A 17947-nucleotide genomic window follows, 5' to 3' on the forward strand; every position below is an offset into this window, starting at 1 on the left:
AGACAATAATCAATCATAATTTTGTTTTTGATGCATCAATTTTATTAAAAATTTAAGTTTTCAATGATTTATTTCCCAAACAAATGTACAGTTTAAAACTTATGCAATTTTTCATTCTAAATTTTGTGTGACAAATTGCATTAACATGGGTACTTCAAATTGTGAAAGAAAAAATTGTTAAAGTACAATCGTTACACAACTACTTGGTAAAATAATAAGTATTGTCATGTATTGATGTAGTAGTATTGTTGATCTGTGGACTAATCTGACATTTCCCAGGATATGCAAAGCTTGTTGATTGATGATATTCACCCATAACTGATGTTAGAACACGTCTTTTGTTGTTAGAACCCTCATAAAACGAAAAAAACTAAAAGTACTCCCTGTCGAGGACACCAGATTATAACTTTTTACTGGTAATGTTATATTGTGTGACGATTCAATTGAAAACAGTGAAATAATAGTACCTCATTGAACATGTAATCTGCTAAACTTAACAATCCTCTTACAGTAATGATATATTCTCACCGTTTTACTACCATGTGGAGATTTATTTGAAAATGTAGTTGGACTAAGTTGGGTACAATGGCTAGAAATCAGATAGATTAGTAGGAATTATCTTTAATATATCCAACACATTACTCAACACTTGAAAATTTATAAAGAAATAAAACATAATCTTTATCCAGTTACAAAAATTAATTTTAATCAGATTAAAGGTAAAAAATCAAATGTGTGCGTCCATGATAGCTGTTGTTTGTGACAGTTCCGGTATAAATTTTGTAATGCTTAAAGTTTGAATTTATTTATTAAAAGGTTTGTGATTGGCTATTTGAGCATACTGCCAACCTATTTGGATCAAATAGTAGAGTTAAAAGAGTGGAAAACAAAACTATAGTGTTAAGCAAACAATAGAAATTAAGAGGGGGCCTAAACATAATACGACCGATAAAATGGATCATTTGACAACAAGAAAGGAAGTCCTTTCATGCTAACAAAACGAAGATCTCTTCTCTTAAAATAAAACTTGAACTACCTTTCTGATTCAGAAAATCGGGACCTATAATTTGTAGTTAAAAGAGAATAAAAATCAACGCGGGTAAGATGTGACGGAATTGAAAGCTGATGGGACAAATTATAGATGTAGTCAGTTGGATACGAATGATAATCGTACGTGGGATCAGCAAGGTGTTATTTTCTGGAGTTTACAAAATTATGACGATGAGTTTGCTTAAGCAAACTTAAAAATTCAAACTTGTTAGTCTATGTTTGTCATTGTCAATTATACCGACAACAATTATACCCTTTACTTTTGACTTGGCCAGTGGTCTGAGGAAACTGAGTGGCCATTGTGGTCACTTGAGTAACGACTTTTTTATTTGGATTTAATGAAACGACCAACAGATTGTTGGAATAATTTTCTGGATGTTTGAACTCTCAACATCCATAACATTCTGATCTTTGGTGAGTAAATCAACAGTTATTTTATAATTATTGTAATTTAAGAATAATATTTTTTGTATTGAAAAGAGTTTTTATGTTGATTAATTGTGATAGAATGTTAAAAGAAATGACATTTTTATTTTTGATTTTAGTGCAAAAAGCTCAAACCTTTTGAGTAAGGGAAGAACAATTTCTTTTTATTTTGAATTAATAGATCTTTGAATTCATAAAAACTGGTAGATATTTTTTTTAATTAACTACCGGAGAACCTCTTTGTTTCTGAAAATAAAAATTGAACATCGTAAAAAAATGTCCTTACTGACGAATATGATGTAAATCAATGGGTTTTTTTGTCATCTTTTGTTTATAGTATAGAGATAATACCGGAGACACACTTCTAAATGAATTGTATCTTTTACATTGTGAAATCTTTATCTTGTTTTTAACATCAATATTGACACCAACTAAAAACAAAAGATGTCTTTCATAAAGTAACCAAACCTTATGTATTCTTTGGATACATATGTTATACAGTAAAAAAAAAATCTGTTCATCCTTTTTGTTTAACATCTGAATTTACAAACACATCTATAAAACAAAAGGTGACAAAGATTCACAGCTGATCTGCTGCACTTGTTTAAATTCTCGCTCACAAGATTGTGAAACAAAAATAGATTGTTTTTCTTGATAATTTTTGTGGAAAACCATGCATAGCTGTTCAGCCCGATTGATGGACATTGTTTTTGACTTTTAAGGATGTTTATCTGTTCATTTCTTATCCCATGTGATCTACCCACGATGCTTTGAGGTAAATCCCCAACAATATGTAATCATATCAGAGGACTATAAGCTTTTTCGAGTGGTGACTGAATTTTGCCCTTTTGTGAACTTATGAAATTGGAAATTATAACTTATATTAGTGAAAACTGGTAAGTTTTTAGATGACTTTAACATTGTATTTGCATAAGATTTTGAAATTTAAATTTTTGTTTCCGCTTTGATATAGTTTCTGTAGCCTATTGAAGAGTATAAATAGAAGATTAGAACTTAAATTTTTTTTGGAAAGAAAATAGTGAAACTTTTGATGACATTTAAAATAACATCTCTTTTTTTTTGTTCTTTTTTTCTAAAAAGTATTTGTGTCTTTTTCTGTGGGTACTTTCCAAGTCTTTAAGCAAGTTTTCACACTTAGTAGAATTGATAGAATAACACTTTTTCAGGGGAAAGCTAGAGTTGCTGATTTTTATATACTAAATGTATTGACTAAAATATTCAAGTGTATGTGTTATTTCAAATGAAAATTAATAGAATATTGAATTAAATGCCTCATTATTTTCTGGATATAGATTGTATTTTGTATTATTCATATATAGACACAAAAACCCAATGTCTAGGATATAACTCAAAAGTTTGAAAACTGACGTGAGCACAATTAAAAGTAATAAATAACCGTTAAATATTCATTTTCAATAATAATAATTAGTATTTTATGGAAATGATCTTGCCGACAATAATAAACCTGAGAAAGCAATGGCTCGCTGAAAATTTTGCCTGATTATTTAACTCTCTATATAAGGCATTTCTTTCTGTAATAGGGTTTGCCTTGTGTCACTTTTAATCCGCTGTAATTAATTATTATTGGCCCATTTGAGAGTTTCAAGCTTTAAATGTAGAAACTTCATCAATGGAGAAACGTTACGATTTCTTTGTACGAGTTATTAGTGAAAGGAAGTATTGAAAGGCTTTGAATTCCTTATAGAGATAAATGACCACTGTTTTGTACATTTGACGATTATTTGGTAGATTTGTTGATTCCAGGTGTGAAGTTTGGCTCTAAGGGGTCAAGATAGAAAATATATTTCCTGTGTAAAAACATCTAAAGTATTTTGAAATTTTAAAAATGCAGTAGATTTTATTTCATTGAAAAAGGGAATTTCCAAATAGATATTCTTCTAGACTTGGTTATAATTGCATAAAGATTGAAGTTGCAACTCCTGATAATTTGAATTAATCATGCTTATTTATGTATAGTTAATTTCAATTTCATTTAGTTCAAATATGAATTTCTCCATTTTGTATTCATAAATTTGTTACTAGAAAATATAAGTATAAACTTAGTGAATCCCTAATTTGAAGCTAAAGTTTGGATAAATATTCTTTACAAGTAATATGAAGTAGAAATACAGTTTAATATTTGAAAAATAAAAACTAGGAACAGTTGAATTTGTGTGTCTGATTAAGTTGTAAACAGTAAAATATCCATATTGTTCATTGACCTTCTTGCTTCTTGTTAGCAAGGATTTTACGAGGGAAGCTATAAAATTTGACTGGATTAGCATAAATGATCGTATTTTGATACTCCAATAACAAATATGAGTATTTAAAAGTTAGAATCAGACGAAGTTTCCGGCTGATATACTGAATGATTATAGGATATACATTAAACAAAATCGGGTTTGAATGTCGACATAAATATATAGAGAAGTGAAATTTGATAGATTTACGAGGTTTAGGATTTCTTCCGTTCTACAGTCTATACCCCCTGCTTATCAAACTTTTTGTTAAGTTATCATGATGAGTCGAAGTGACATATGTTATCAAACCATTGTAGAAATGAAAACAGACTTTTAAAACGTATACGGATTCAATGAAAAAAAGTAAACTTCTCCATATAAGTAATATTTAATCAGAATATTATAGTCTCGATCCTTCAGATAACTTCTTCATCCTAAAAACTCCTCTAGAACACCAGCTTCCAAACAAGTTACATTTTTTTTTACTTCTTAGTGATGAAGAGGGACATTTTATCTTTATGCAAATTGAAATTTATAAGAATTTGAAAAACAAAAGCTATTTTGGTACTCTTTTTCCCCCCTATAGATTTAGGAACTGATAGGAGACAACTGACTTTCTTAAAACATTTTCTTTTGAACCAAGCCTATGTACTTATACATGTTATATAGCCTAACTTTCATCAAAGTCAAAATCCCTGAGTATACTAACAGAAGAATAAACAGTTGATAATGATTATTTCATGTGTGATTTAATTTTAATAACCATGTCACCAAGACTTGCTCATTGTTTCTTTACTGTATCATATACAGATTTAAATACTCCATCCCAGATTATTCTCTCAGAAACACAAATTTTCTGTGTGTTTAGCGTAAATGAAATGAAAACATTCGGATGTTAGTAACACAAGCTTCCTAATGATAAAATCGTTCAAATGAGGAACAAATTGGGTTGTTGCTTCATTAAACTAAGTTGTTTTCTTAACTTTGTTTTTCACTTGCAAAGAATCAAAAACAATTATCTTCGATAAATTCGGGCCTTTAAAAAGTAGCGTTTTAAAACATTTTTCAAGTTTTGTCAAAATGGGCACCAGTAGAAAAGAAAACTTGTTCCCTGTAGTGAAAAGAACTCTTAATGCTGCTGGCAACATAAATATGCTGTGGTGATCTAACAGAAGACAGGGTTATACTGTCGTCTGCTCGCTGGATTAAATTTGACTTTCAAGAGAAACTTACAGTTTGGCTGAAGTTTTAAGTGAGATTGTTTTTAACTTTAAAAATGAAGAGAAGTTACAATCAGCTACTTGTATTTTTGATTAATCACGTATATTTAATATTAGACACAATATTTCTTCTTTAATATGCTTGTTTTTAAGTTTAATGTCAATGGAAGACTTTGTATGACATAATAAATTGGACAGATCGTGTTTTAAACTTGACTTTAGTCTTGTTCAATGTGCTCAATATTGGAACGTGTTTCGTAATATTGAATCTTTAGTGGTGTTACGTATTTCCGTGTGGTCTTATTTTTATGGTTGTTTACTAAGTGCATATGAAGTAGGAAGGACTATGGATTGATTTTAACAAGCTACAGAAAAAGCAAGTTAACATAAATCGATGCAGGTAACAGGCAATTTTCAGTGCAATTTATAAGTAACTTAAATTATGAACTCATTCTTTGAATTAAATAAAATGATGCAAAAAAAAAATAATTCTGAAGTGTCTTGAATTACAAATTATGTTTTGGTACTGATGTTATAATTTTGCTTCAGAACAAAAGAACTGACTATTATTTTGCAACTATGATAATTGTCTTGCCATAAATATTGTGAGGCCGGTTCTTAAAAATAGGCTTTCTTAACTCACACCTTTAAGCATAAAAAATTTCTTTTTTCAAAAGTGCAGGATCCTTTTTATTTGTGTCAAGTAGTTGCAATTTGATTCAGTATTATTAGCCAATACAAAAATGTTTACTACATTAATAGTTTTTGCTATAAATGAGACAAAATCACTGAAATTTTACATATTGTTGAAATTTTTGAAATATTGTTGAAATAACTCTTCATGGCGACATGAATTCTTAATTTAAATACTTTTTCAAAAATAATTATGACCATAATTATTATGACATGGCCTATTTATTATTTTTGGTACAAATTTATGCAGAACACATACAAACATATAAAATATACATTCAAGCATTTATTTTTATGATAGGAATAGATATGAAAAATGATGTTGACGGTAACAGGCATGCAGACATTATGCAAATGTGATAGGTGTATAAAATACAAATTATCTACATGATCATCAGTTCTTGTCATCGCCTATTCTTCTAATTAAACACATTGTTTTTATTCCTGTTAAAATCATTAACCTTTGAGGATTTAAATGGTGTGTCTTCTTGTTGATTAACTTAATGAACGCATTAAACTTTACATTATATTTATTCTGTGTGGGTTCTTTGATCGGAACTTTGATTTTGAATTTGTTGTTCTCAAAATAAAAATGTGTGTCATATTTTGTACCATGATTGGGATAAATCTTTTAAAGTGGAAATAATAATTGCCTTTGTTTAAGATATGCCGTAAAAATAAAGTTGGGATGACTATTTACAAATATTATATGTAAGTTTGTTAGTATATATACCTTAAATTTAACTTGTTTCTCTCTCTCTATCAGGTGAATAAGTTCTTATAAATGTTTATTTGTTAATAATCAAAAACTATGAAAATATTTGCGTGAAATTTTCAAAATATTTGAATATTGTGTGTATTTTATTTCATTACATAATTTGACCTGCAATAACAGAAGAGTAACTGTTTTCTTAGGAAATCACTTTTACCCTGTAATTTAATGAAAATTATAATCTTATTATCTAAAAGTAACTTTCTAAAATAAACTTGCATTATGCTAATTATAGTGATTATGATTTTATCAAATTTATCTTTCAAAACTTTGTTATAGTAAAACGGATCTGTCTGACGCCACTTTATGCCGAAATCAATAACGAAAACTGTGACAAGCAAATTTTGTCTCTCAAAAGTTCGATACAATTAATAGTTACTATTTATCCAAGTAGTTTCTTATTTACATTGTATCGTCCCCTCAGATGAAGTGTTTACCAACTCTATTATATTTCCATGGATCTCTCACACGGAGTCCAAAAGTAAATGACAATAAGGGTTTACTTGTTTTGTATTTGCACAAGTTGAGCAAATTTCTTGTTCAAATTGTAGGTTCCTGTTCAATTTGAAAAAAAAATGTTTTGACGTTGACATAATCAACTTGTTATTGTTGAATTGTATTTGGATAAAATTATTTCAAAGTGTACATATACCGAATTCTAACATTTCCCTCCTAATTGGTAAAGTGCATCAAAGACGTGTTCAAAGGATACGAAAAAAAGTTTGAAATCTCACAGGATTGTATGTTAATTGGCAGAAAAAATCTAAACCCACCTGTATGATTCAGTTGTGTACAATTATGCAAACAGTTAACATTTCAATAATTATCGGAACAGACGTGGAACATCTTAGCACCTTTCAGCCATGGTAATTAATAATGGCTGAAGAATAGCGACCAATATTTCTGTCAGAAAATTGATACAAATTTTAATTAATTCCAACACGCTTCCGAATTGATAATAATATTCATGATATCAACACAAATATGTATTGAGGAATAAGGTGTTGATTTGACAAATAATGAATACGAAAAACTACTTGTAAACGTCAAATTTTTGTGATAACATTTTATATAGTACTACAAAAGAAGTCAATCACAGCTGGTGTCCTTATCCAGTTCTGTTGGTCCGAGGTCTTAGCACTGTATAGATACTTTGGATAGTCACTATACACTTGTGTTGGACTATAGTTTCAGCTAACATTATTTTGGGGAAATATAAATAAGGATGGATTAACACCTGTTTTATTTTAGCGATGATTTAAGGTTATATTGTTTAACAAGCACACAGTGTTTTTCTATACTTTTGATAACATTGTAAAAAAATAATCTCAGTATCATTAGGAAGTATTTATGGGAATGTAAGCCAGTTATGAATGCATTTAGATACAACATCAGACAGATTTGAACCTCATCATAAACAAGTGTTACCAAAAGCTTGTATATGTGTTTTTCACTTAACAAACATTTATTTACATATTTTCCTATTTATATGTCAGTTTAGTATGTTGTATTACATGTTTGCAGTACTTAGTTCAAACTCAAATTTGATTAGAACATTAATACAAAAAACAACATTAAAAGATATACATTTTTTTCTTCCAGATTTCGAAGAATTCTATGGTACTTTACGAGGAACTGACTAAATAAGGAAGACATGGGAACAAGATAATTGTAGCAACAGGAGTTATTACATTCAAAATGGCTACCATCATGGTACTATCAATCATTGTGCTGATTTCAGTATTAACATTATGTTCATCACAAAACATTACATTTATTCTACTAGAGGATAGACCAAATTCTACACTAATTGGGAATATTTTAACCGAATCCAAATTGAGAGAAAAATATTCAGCAGAAGAACTTACCGGCATAACATATGATTTCTATGACATTAAAGATGAACAACGTCATCTTTTTCGTCTCGACCCTCTGTCTAGTCATCTCTATACAAATACTATCATTGACAGAGAAGGAGTTGGAATATGTTTGTATTTAGAAGATTGCTATTTTGATTTTAAAATTCTTGCACATAAAAAGGATATATTCCATATCATAGATATAAGGGTGAATGTTACCGACTTGAATGATAACGACCCCAAGTTTGAACCAAATGAACTGACTTTGAATATTTCCGAATCGACAGCTCAATATAGCAAATTTTCAATACAAGGTGCTAGGGATTTAGATACTGGGAAAGGAAATGGAATAGCCTCTTATAGTTTAACAAGTCAAAGTGGAAAAGACGATTTGAAACTTTTGGAAGAAAATATTGACGGAAATAAAGCATTGTATATATCGGTGCATAATGAATTAGACAGAGAGAGAACACCATCATATACATTATATCTGAAGGCATATGATAACGGCAGCCCTTTAAGAACCGGAACCCTGACTATCCATGTTAATATTGTGGATGAAAATGACAACAAGCCATTATTTTCAGAGTCAGAGGTGAATGTAAATTTAGACGAAACATCACCGGCTGGAACTTTAGTCAAGCACCTCACAGCAGTGGATATCGACAGTGGCAAAAATGGACAGGTATTTTATCGTTTAAAAAGCTTCCAAGCTAAAGAAATTAATGACTCTTTTACTGTTGATGCCTTAGGGAAGCTTACAACTGCTAAAAAACTGGAATATGAACAAAATAAAGTATATACAGTGATAGTTGAAGCGGTAGATAGAGGAAATACTCCACTCAGTTCACAGGCAACAGTAAATGTTCATGTTCAAGACAGTGGCAATAATGCACCAGAAGTCTCAGTGAACTTTTTATCAAATGAACGAGATGGAGATGCCGTGTTGATTAGTGAGAAATCAGAAATAGATGTTCTTGTTGCAGTTATCAAGGTGAAGGACATGGACTCAGGAGACAATGGTGTTGTAACATGCCAAACATATAGTACATATTTTGGACTTTCACGGATATCAGACACAGATTTTAGACTAATTGTGCAACATAAACTTGACAGGGAGAGCACTGCTATTCATAATGTTACAGTCACTTGTAAAGACAAAGGTTTACCAGAAATGGATGGATCAGTACATTTTCAGATTATACTAAAGGATGAAAATGACAATCCACCAAGGTTTTCCCTATATTATTATCAAGTTGACCTTCTAGAAAACACACCAGCAGGTGCACCTTTACTTACAGTTCCTGCCACAGACATTGACGCTGGTGACAATGGAAAAATAACTTATGCAATTTCTCCAAGTTCTGATCTAAGATTTAAAGTTAATCCACAGACAGGAGAAGTTACAACCAATCAACTGTTCGATAGAGAAACAACGGCTCGTCTCACTTTCGAAGTTGTGGCTAAAGACCATGGAGTCCCACCGATGGAATCCAAAGCTCCAGTTGTTGTGAATATTAAAGATGAGAATGACAATAAACCACAATTCGTCAAAATGATTTTTGATTTCCAAGTTTCTGAAAACATGCCAAATGGAACAAACGTAGAAGTTGTGTCGGCCATTGACCCTGATCAAGGAACCAATGCTCAAATTGTATACTCTCTTGATCCTAATTCAGATACATCTTCAATACCATTTAATGTATTTACAAACGGACAAGTCACTACTCTAAAAATATTTGATAGAGAGCACAGAAGTCATTACGATTTCCCTGTTATTGCTGTAGATAAAGGGACACCATCTTTGACAAGCACAGTAACAGTAAGAGTCACCATAACTGACAAAAATGATAACAAGCCAATTTTCACATTTCCAAAGAATGCTAACAACACAATTCAAATTCCAAACACATTGCCTGTCGATTCTATCATTGCAACAATACAAGCTTATGATTTGGACTATGAGGAAAATGGAAAAGTGAACTTTTTTATTCTTTCTGGTGATGATGAAAACTTGTTCTATCTCAATCCTTCTACTGGAAGTTTGCATGTGAAAAAGGTATCAAATACAGTGAGAGATAAGAATTTCAGATTAAAAATTGAGGCCAAAGACCGAGGTCGACCATCATTAAATGAAACAGCAGAACTTAAAATTAGTATTCTGTATGTCAATGCTACTTCTGAAGAGAGCAAAGAGTATATCCTGATTGTGGTCTGTGTTGTTTGTGTGACATTTGTCGTTGCTGTTGCACTCATTGCAGTTATCTGCTTCCTACGGAATAAGAATATAGCATGTGGTAAAAATGAGCGCTATTTGGAGAATAATCGACCTCCCCAATATGACCAAGTCCAGGCTCACCCAAAAAACTTTCAATTCAATGACAAGAATAATCAGAGAGTTAAAGTTGGAACAGTTTGTACCAAAGAGAAGATAATTGATGCCTTTACTGTAAGAATATTATTCATTACTATCAATTCCAAAATTATTGCACTTCTTTATTATTGCAAATTTTTAAGAATGGACGAAAATACAAGGTTATAATGATAGTGATTTTAGGAAAATATACATAAAGATATGAGAATATGAGTTTTTGTTGTTGCGATAATCATCTAGTCACATTATTCCAATTATTAAAAACTTTGCAATAATTTCTGAATTTATAAAATTATGAAAAAGGGGAGTGATGTACTGGAATATCATTGAGAAGGGACCAAGCATTTACCCATGTCAAATCAATTACATTTTGACTTCTTCTCATCCTAATTTCTGATTGATTTATTTAGAGGATAGAAAGAACTTTAAGTTAGTGACTGTTTCCAAGTATTTTTAGCCTAAAATTTTAGTGGAAAAGAAGTAAATATAATTGCAGTTTAAAGTGTTAATTGATTTAAAAATAATTTTTGTAAAAGGTTTTCTTGATCCACATGATCTATAAATGAAGTCAATCAGTTGAAATTCACATAAAAATTCTTTACCCATTAGTATTGTAACTTTAGGATTAATACACAATTTGATCAAACCACATTTAAAGTCTTTTAGTACAGGGTTTTATTCATTCAAATCATTAATCTGATGAGTTTAATTGAATTAAGGTCATTTTTTCAACCTGACCTTTTGATAATTAGTTTAAAATAGTTAAAATATATGTGGAGATATGGTCGATTTAAACATGTTAAACATGGTAAAGTGGGTCTGTTGCAATTTTTTATACTATGTCAAAAATGTATGTCTTGTATGTGTTTTGGATACAGATTTCAAAATTTTTTGTATTTTTGTTTTGCAAGCAGGGGTACGATTTTCAGTCCTATTCCCAGTGCCCTCTTTGACTTTGTTTTAAAGTCTACAAAATAAGTCTTCACCAGCATGGGTCGTCACACGTTTTGAAAAACTGTATCAGGTTTATCAAGTTTCTATAGGTGTGAAACATAACTCTGAGCAGATCAGATTCCAAAATTGATTGTAAGACGTGCCAAACAAAGCCAATGATTTTGAATGATAAGTTCTTATAGACTTGAACAAATCTTGTCGATTTGTATATTTCCTGTATTGTGTACGTGTAAATCCACTCCTCGGTGGAGGGTTCTTTCATTTTGATGTTTTTAAGTATAGGTGTTAAGATAAATTGAGACCACAGGCTTACATATTGTGTCGTAACGTTTAGGTATTATTTAAACCATCATTGTCGTCCTATTGAATCATTAGCTCTGTGGTCAGCGATAATCTTCTAGCTAATGAGTACATCTTTTGTGATGATTCAGTACACAGGACGAACCCAATGGTCAGATAATGGTTGTTTTTCTGTTTCCCTCATACTAATTGTCTGTTCAATTTTGACGTTGGAGGTTTGTGAGAAAGAAAGAAAGTCAGCAAATATTTTTGAGTGATAAAAATACCTCAGTTATTATATCTGTTTCTGAGGTTATAATTGCTAAGTGGATGTTTTTTCTGATGTTTTCTTAACTAAAAAAAAATTAAGTTTGACTATACCTTAATTTTCATTGTGACTTTAATTGGCTATATGTTGCAAGATTTGTTTGTCATGACATGGTTCATTTTCTATGGGAAGTACATAAAATTATGAACCCCTCCATCCTCCCTTTTCAAATTGAAAAATACCCTACCAGTACCCCTTTCTATAACTCAAAAATATTATAAAAGCAGGTTTTTCATTACCTAAAAAGTTTAATTCAGGTAATGTGTAGGAAATTTAGGTATAAAAAGTGTCCAAGGAAAACGTTATAGACTCATTACCAGTGTAGTCAATTTGTTAGGTTAGGCTAATTATACCAACTGCTAAAACTTAAAAGCCTAATGCAATTCATGTAAGCTTTTGATCTAAAATGGGGGAAATGAGGACTTAAGCCATAAAAAGTACATACTAAATATGTATACTTATAAATGAACTTAGTTTGACTGATGCTATCTACTAAATTTTCATTTAATTTGACATTAGTGAGTGAAAAACAAAACTATTATACCACACGATGAATTCATTTTGCCTTCTAGAAAAAAATTGTGAATATCATGGAAACGTTCGTTACATTATTGATTATTATCTTCAAATAATTTGCATATTGACTTGCCGGAAGACACGTGTCAACTTTGTTAGTGATAATGATGTCTCAATTTATTATAATAATATGCTGGTCGAATGCTAAGTTATGATAGTAGGCATGTTTTTTATGAATATATTTCATCTATTTACAAATGTATTTAAATTTCATGTGTTTTATGCAGCGCCAATATTTTCAACATGCTGTTTTGGTGACTATTAGTATTATGAATAAGCAAATTTAAATACAAACTGAAATTGAAACTTAATATAAGGAGTAATTGCTGGTACAGAAAATTTGATTATCATAACTTTTTTTTTTATGTTGAATAGATTTATATCTCTATCATTTACAAAAGTATGAAATATTTGTAGTAAATGTCAAAACTATGCCAATTTTTTTTGTTTACTAAATAAACATATCACAATCTTTTCTCATAAAATTTGGCGCTGAATCTCGATATAAAGAACAATGATTTGTATAGTATATATATTAACTTACAACAATACATAGAATCACATGACGCAACTTGAACCAACCTCTTTTTGTGCAACATCACGCTCTTTTAAATAGCCATATTGAAATCTGTCCTTGTGAAAAACCTAACTTCATCAACCGAGCCTTCAAATATTATTGTTTTCTTTCTCTAAAAGTTATCTTTCCAGAGCATCTTTCTTCATTTGTTTTATTTCACAAATCAACCTTTGTTTTAGAAAAATGCACAAAAGGAGATTAAAACTGATATGGTAATTTAACTCTTTTCATCCTGTTTGTGAACATTTGACGATTTTTGGTTCTTTGTTAGATAGGTGTTTAATGGGGAAGAAAAGCTGGATCTGTTTCTATAAAAAGTCACTATTTTTTCTTTATAATCGATTTCTTTTCACAAAGTATTCTTTTTAGTTGCAAAGATTTTGTTTTTGTTTCTTGTTTTAAGTGAAATACTTAAGATCTGTTATCTCTAAGCAAAGATAAAATGTGGTTTTGTCACTTTTCTGCATGTACTTTAAATTGAAACAAACACTCAGAACTTATCAATTTCTTATCAGATAGGTTTGTGTAACAAGTGTTTTTAGTTCTTGTCTTTTTGTTTGGCTAGGATGCTTAACCATACAGTTCATTGCCTCTTAGTTTCTTTAGTTTAAATCCCAATCACTTATTTTCCATCCCTATTTTTGACTATGGAGTAAAAACTAATTTCTCGTGTAAATTCTGAAAAAAAACTTCAGATTATGGATATAAACAGACATTGCATTAAAACTATTCCATATATATACATTCTGAAATAATAAAAAAAAAATCAAGGAGTTACATGTATTTACCTTTAGCAATGTTTAAATTTATAACACAAATCAAGAAGTCTCCTTTTGTACCTTTTAAATTTGAATAAAGGAAATTTTTTTAAAGTGTTTCTGTATATGTAATGCACCTGTTCTTAGAAATTTTTCTTTTGTTTCTTACAAGAAATAATCGATGAATTTATTCATATTTGGTTTGACTTTTAATTTATTAGTAAAGCTTGGTGAAACAAAAACATATTACAGCTAAATGAATGGCTTAAAAATAAGATTCTGTTAATTGATAAATGAGAAATATAACATTTTGTCATTTTCACCTTTAAACAATTAAAACCCTTAAATACCCAGTAAGATTCGCAAAGCTTGTTTTTGGTAATATAAATTTGACAAAACTTTTATCAAATGTGTCCATTTCTAAAAACAAATACAGGGATAGATAAATATATGTTTATTTACTGGGAAATCGACTTATAATGGAATAAAGATGATAAAGGCTTTGATCCATAGATTTCATTCGTCATTAATGAAACTTTGGTGATGACCAACCCAAAAATTTGACACCATTATTTTATCTCTATCATTTGAATCTGTGATGTAGTAAAGTTGATGATCCAAATATATAAAAAAAATCTATGAATATTTCCAAATATTTAACAATGTTTAAAATAGAAATTTGTAATTGTTTTTAAATGCTTTTAACATTTTATCAGATTTAGTGTTAAAATTATCTCCCTTTAATTTAATATTTTAGAAATTAAATTTTTTAACTACAAGTTGGAAAAAAAACTATTTCAAACTTGCTTGAGTATAATTATATTTTGAATGTCTATTTATTTTTCAGTCACAGAAAGATTCACCTCGTAAAGGGAAAGATGACAACAATTATAACTATGATAGACAGGTAGGGGAAATAACTCTTAAAAATTTTGTACTTGATATAACTCAAATCCCTGGAGAATACCACTGACCTTTGATAGGAAAACTGACAATCCTAGTCAATTAAGTTTGGAGTCAAGTGCACCCGCAAGAGCAGGATTTGAACTCACAACCTCAGTGTTGACTGGCTTGTGATTACAGTAGTAGCTACTTAGACCACTTGGCCACTAAGGCCCCTATTAAACCTGAACTGCTAGAACCTAATATGTATGCTTATAAGAAGCAGATTCTCTTTCAATTTTCTATGGGAACTTAGACACTTAATTACATTTTACTGAAAGGAACCTAAAATTGTATAATTAAAGTAATACACTGTTCTCACTCTTGAAAAGTCATATTATTTTTGTATAAACATAGCACATTTTGTGAACATGGTGAACATTCATTGAGAATTTTGAAATTAATATTTTAACATGGTTTAATCTCGACTGTACTCTATTGACCTCATAAAGGTTTTCAAATTTTCACGCTTCCTCTTGCCCGATTAAATTCATAAAATACTAATATTTTGTATGTCCAGTAATTTAGATACACATAAAGTTCATTGATTTTATCCGATAACAATGTGGCATTATCTGAATAAATAAATTTTAATCTAAATTTGATTCAGCCTCAACAACAGATGCGATTATTAAAATTCAAATTTTCCTCTTTCCAGAGTTTACTTTATGAAATTGACAATGGTTAAATTCAAATTATTTTAACCATGGAATATTGATCTGCATAAATTGAATGTGACTCCTCCCACTTTATTAGAATTGGAGGCTTACTAATGATGTTATTGATTTGTAAAGAAAATGTCATAGTTTGAATAGGATGTATGATTACATTGAAAAAGGAGATATGATGAATATTTAAATTTAAAGGACTTCCAATTCAAAAGCTGTTTTGTGAAAATTAAAAGAAGAAAAGTTGATAAATATTTCTATCTCACGTTAAACTTTACTTCAACATTACATTTTGATCTGTATGAAATTTATGATTGCTCTCATCAGCTCATAGACTTGTTTTCCTGTTTAGAACTATATTTCAAGTACTAAAGACATTTTTAGACATTGAAAAACACAAATCAATATTAATTAGAACTTCCGATACAAATAATATACAAATCTTTTGGCTGACACTGGTCAAATAGAAACTGTAGTTTGTATACTTTCATAATTATCTGTGATAAAAAGTAAGACTGTTTGTTTTCTGTTTAACCCCAAGTAGAATAAAACGAACATTAAGCTAAAACTGTATTTAAAATTTTGCCACAGGTAGGTCCTTAGATGACCATTAAAGTAGAGGTTAAGTGTAGCGGACTTATTTCAGTCATGTCAGATGGACAATAAATTTTATCACTATTTTAATCTAGAAAGTAATTGTAATGGTGTGACAAAATAAGGCACATTAATCTTTTTAGAATATTTCTGTTGGTCAACCTGACTAAAATAAAACTCTTAAAATAGCATTGGAAGATTCAGGATTTTTTTTAGAATTAGGCAGTTAACAACGTTTACAAGCAACATTAGTATATTTCTGCCATTTGGGCGCAATATAAATCAAACATTCCATAAAAAAAGAAGAGGACCCAGCTGTTTTGTTTCTTGCTACTCTTTTTTTTTATTAGTCCAAGAATTTCTTGTATAATGGCTGTCCATTTTAGCCTTGAATAAGCTCTACTTCTAACAATATTTGTCATATGTGATAAAAAAAAAATTCTGAAATGATTTTACAAATTTAAAGAAGAAATTCATTTGTATCTAGTTTTTAGAACTATTTATTAAGATTACGGCCATTTTATTTGAATGTATGATTACTCAATGCACTGAAGTATTTGTTGAAGCTTTTTGTCCCACTTTTAAAACATTTTTCCATTATAAAGTATATCTGTTGCATAATAGTGTTAGAATGAACTTTGTTCTCCAAATAAGTCTAGTAGAGAAAGCATTCCAACGGAGCATTAGTATAAACACATACAAGATGTTTCACCGTTGTATAATATCTTGCTGTTTCTGCACTGGTTGTACTTCTTAGTGCCATATAGAAAAATAAAAATCGATTTAATGAATAAATAAGAAAATATGACTAACAAAGAGGCCTAAATGTGACTTTTGTTCGGTGAAACCGGGGCTTTTTAACGACTGCATTTGGAAACTGGTATAAATTGTAAGCATGTTAAAAATTTGGTTTCTAAAATTCACCGTTAAATTAATATTATATTTAATAAATTGAAAGGAAGAATGTACAAAAAGTTTTGCTTGTAAATAAAAATATTTTTTAACTTTTATAAAACCATGAACACCATGACTCTGATTTTTGAAGTTGACATATATCTACTGGAACATTATTTTTTTGTCTTCAGGAACTGAAGCAAGATATGAAATTGATTCCTTATAATTTCCACTAATCTTTTTCTTTTCACATCATCACTTTTCCAAAATAGAATTCATTTCATGGTTAAAAATTCTATTCAGGCTATGGATATAATCATGTTAAGTTGGAATATCATTTTATACATGAAGAAAATTCAATGACGTGCATAAGCCACAATGACGTGCATAAGCCAGCCATGTCAAAAACACAGCGAATGAAATATGAATGTCATTTCCCCTTTGTGTTTTAGTCAGCAGGTGGCATTAAACATAGGTACAAGCTTCACTGAGAAGCTGATTTCTCTTCAAAGGCCTACCTAGCACAATATGTAAAAGGGTGTTATTTATATTGCTGTTTTATTTCCAAAATAGGACCATGTTATTGTTTGTGTTGGCTATTAAATATTAATTGATTTTTTTCTACAAAAGTGTTTACCCTTTTCTCATTGGAGTGCATCGGAACAATCAATGTACATTTCCATAAAGTTTATTTGAAATTTGACGCTATATTTTATTTCATA

The 17947-nt window shown here is 29.9% G+C and overlaps 1 protein-coding gene across 6 annotated transcripts in view; it reads left to right on the forward strand.

Moving 5' to 3' along the window:
* Positions 1 to 17947, forward strand: part of LOC143042363 (protocadherin-9-like) — a 71407-nt gene that overhangs the window by 49491 nt on the left and 3969 nt on the right. For 4 of the 6 annotated variants that reach the window (XM_076214640.1, XM_076214639.1, XM_076214643.1 and 1 more), the window contains 2 exons: positions 8025 to 10730; positions 14975 to 15034. In XM_076214640.1, the coding sequence (XP_076070755.1) occupies positions 8121 to 10730; positions 14975 to 15034 (2670 nt within the window). In that variant the 5' untranslated portion in view covers positions 8025 to 8120. Of the gene's footprint in view, positions 1 to 901; positions 1465 to 2272; positions 2373 to 8024; positions 10731 to 14974; positions 15035 to 17947 lie in introns of those variants that run through there. The other 2 variants (XM_076214642.1, XM_076214641.1) reach the window with 2 other exon arrangements.

This window comes from Mytilus galloprovincialis, chromosome 8, assembly GCF_965363235.1.
Source record: "Mytilus galloprovincialis chromosome 8, xbMytGall1.hap1.1, whole genome shotgun sequence".
NCBI classification, from domain to species: Eukaryota; Metazoa; Mollusca; class Bivalvia; order Mytilida; family Mytilidae; genus Mytilus; species Mytilus galloprovincialis.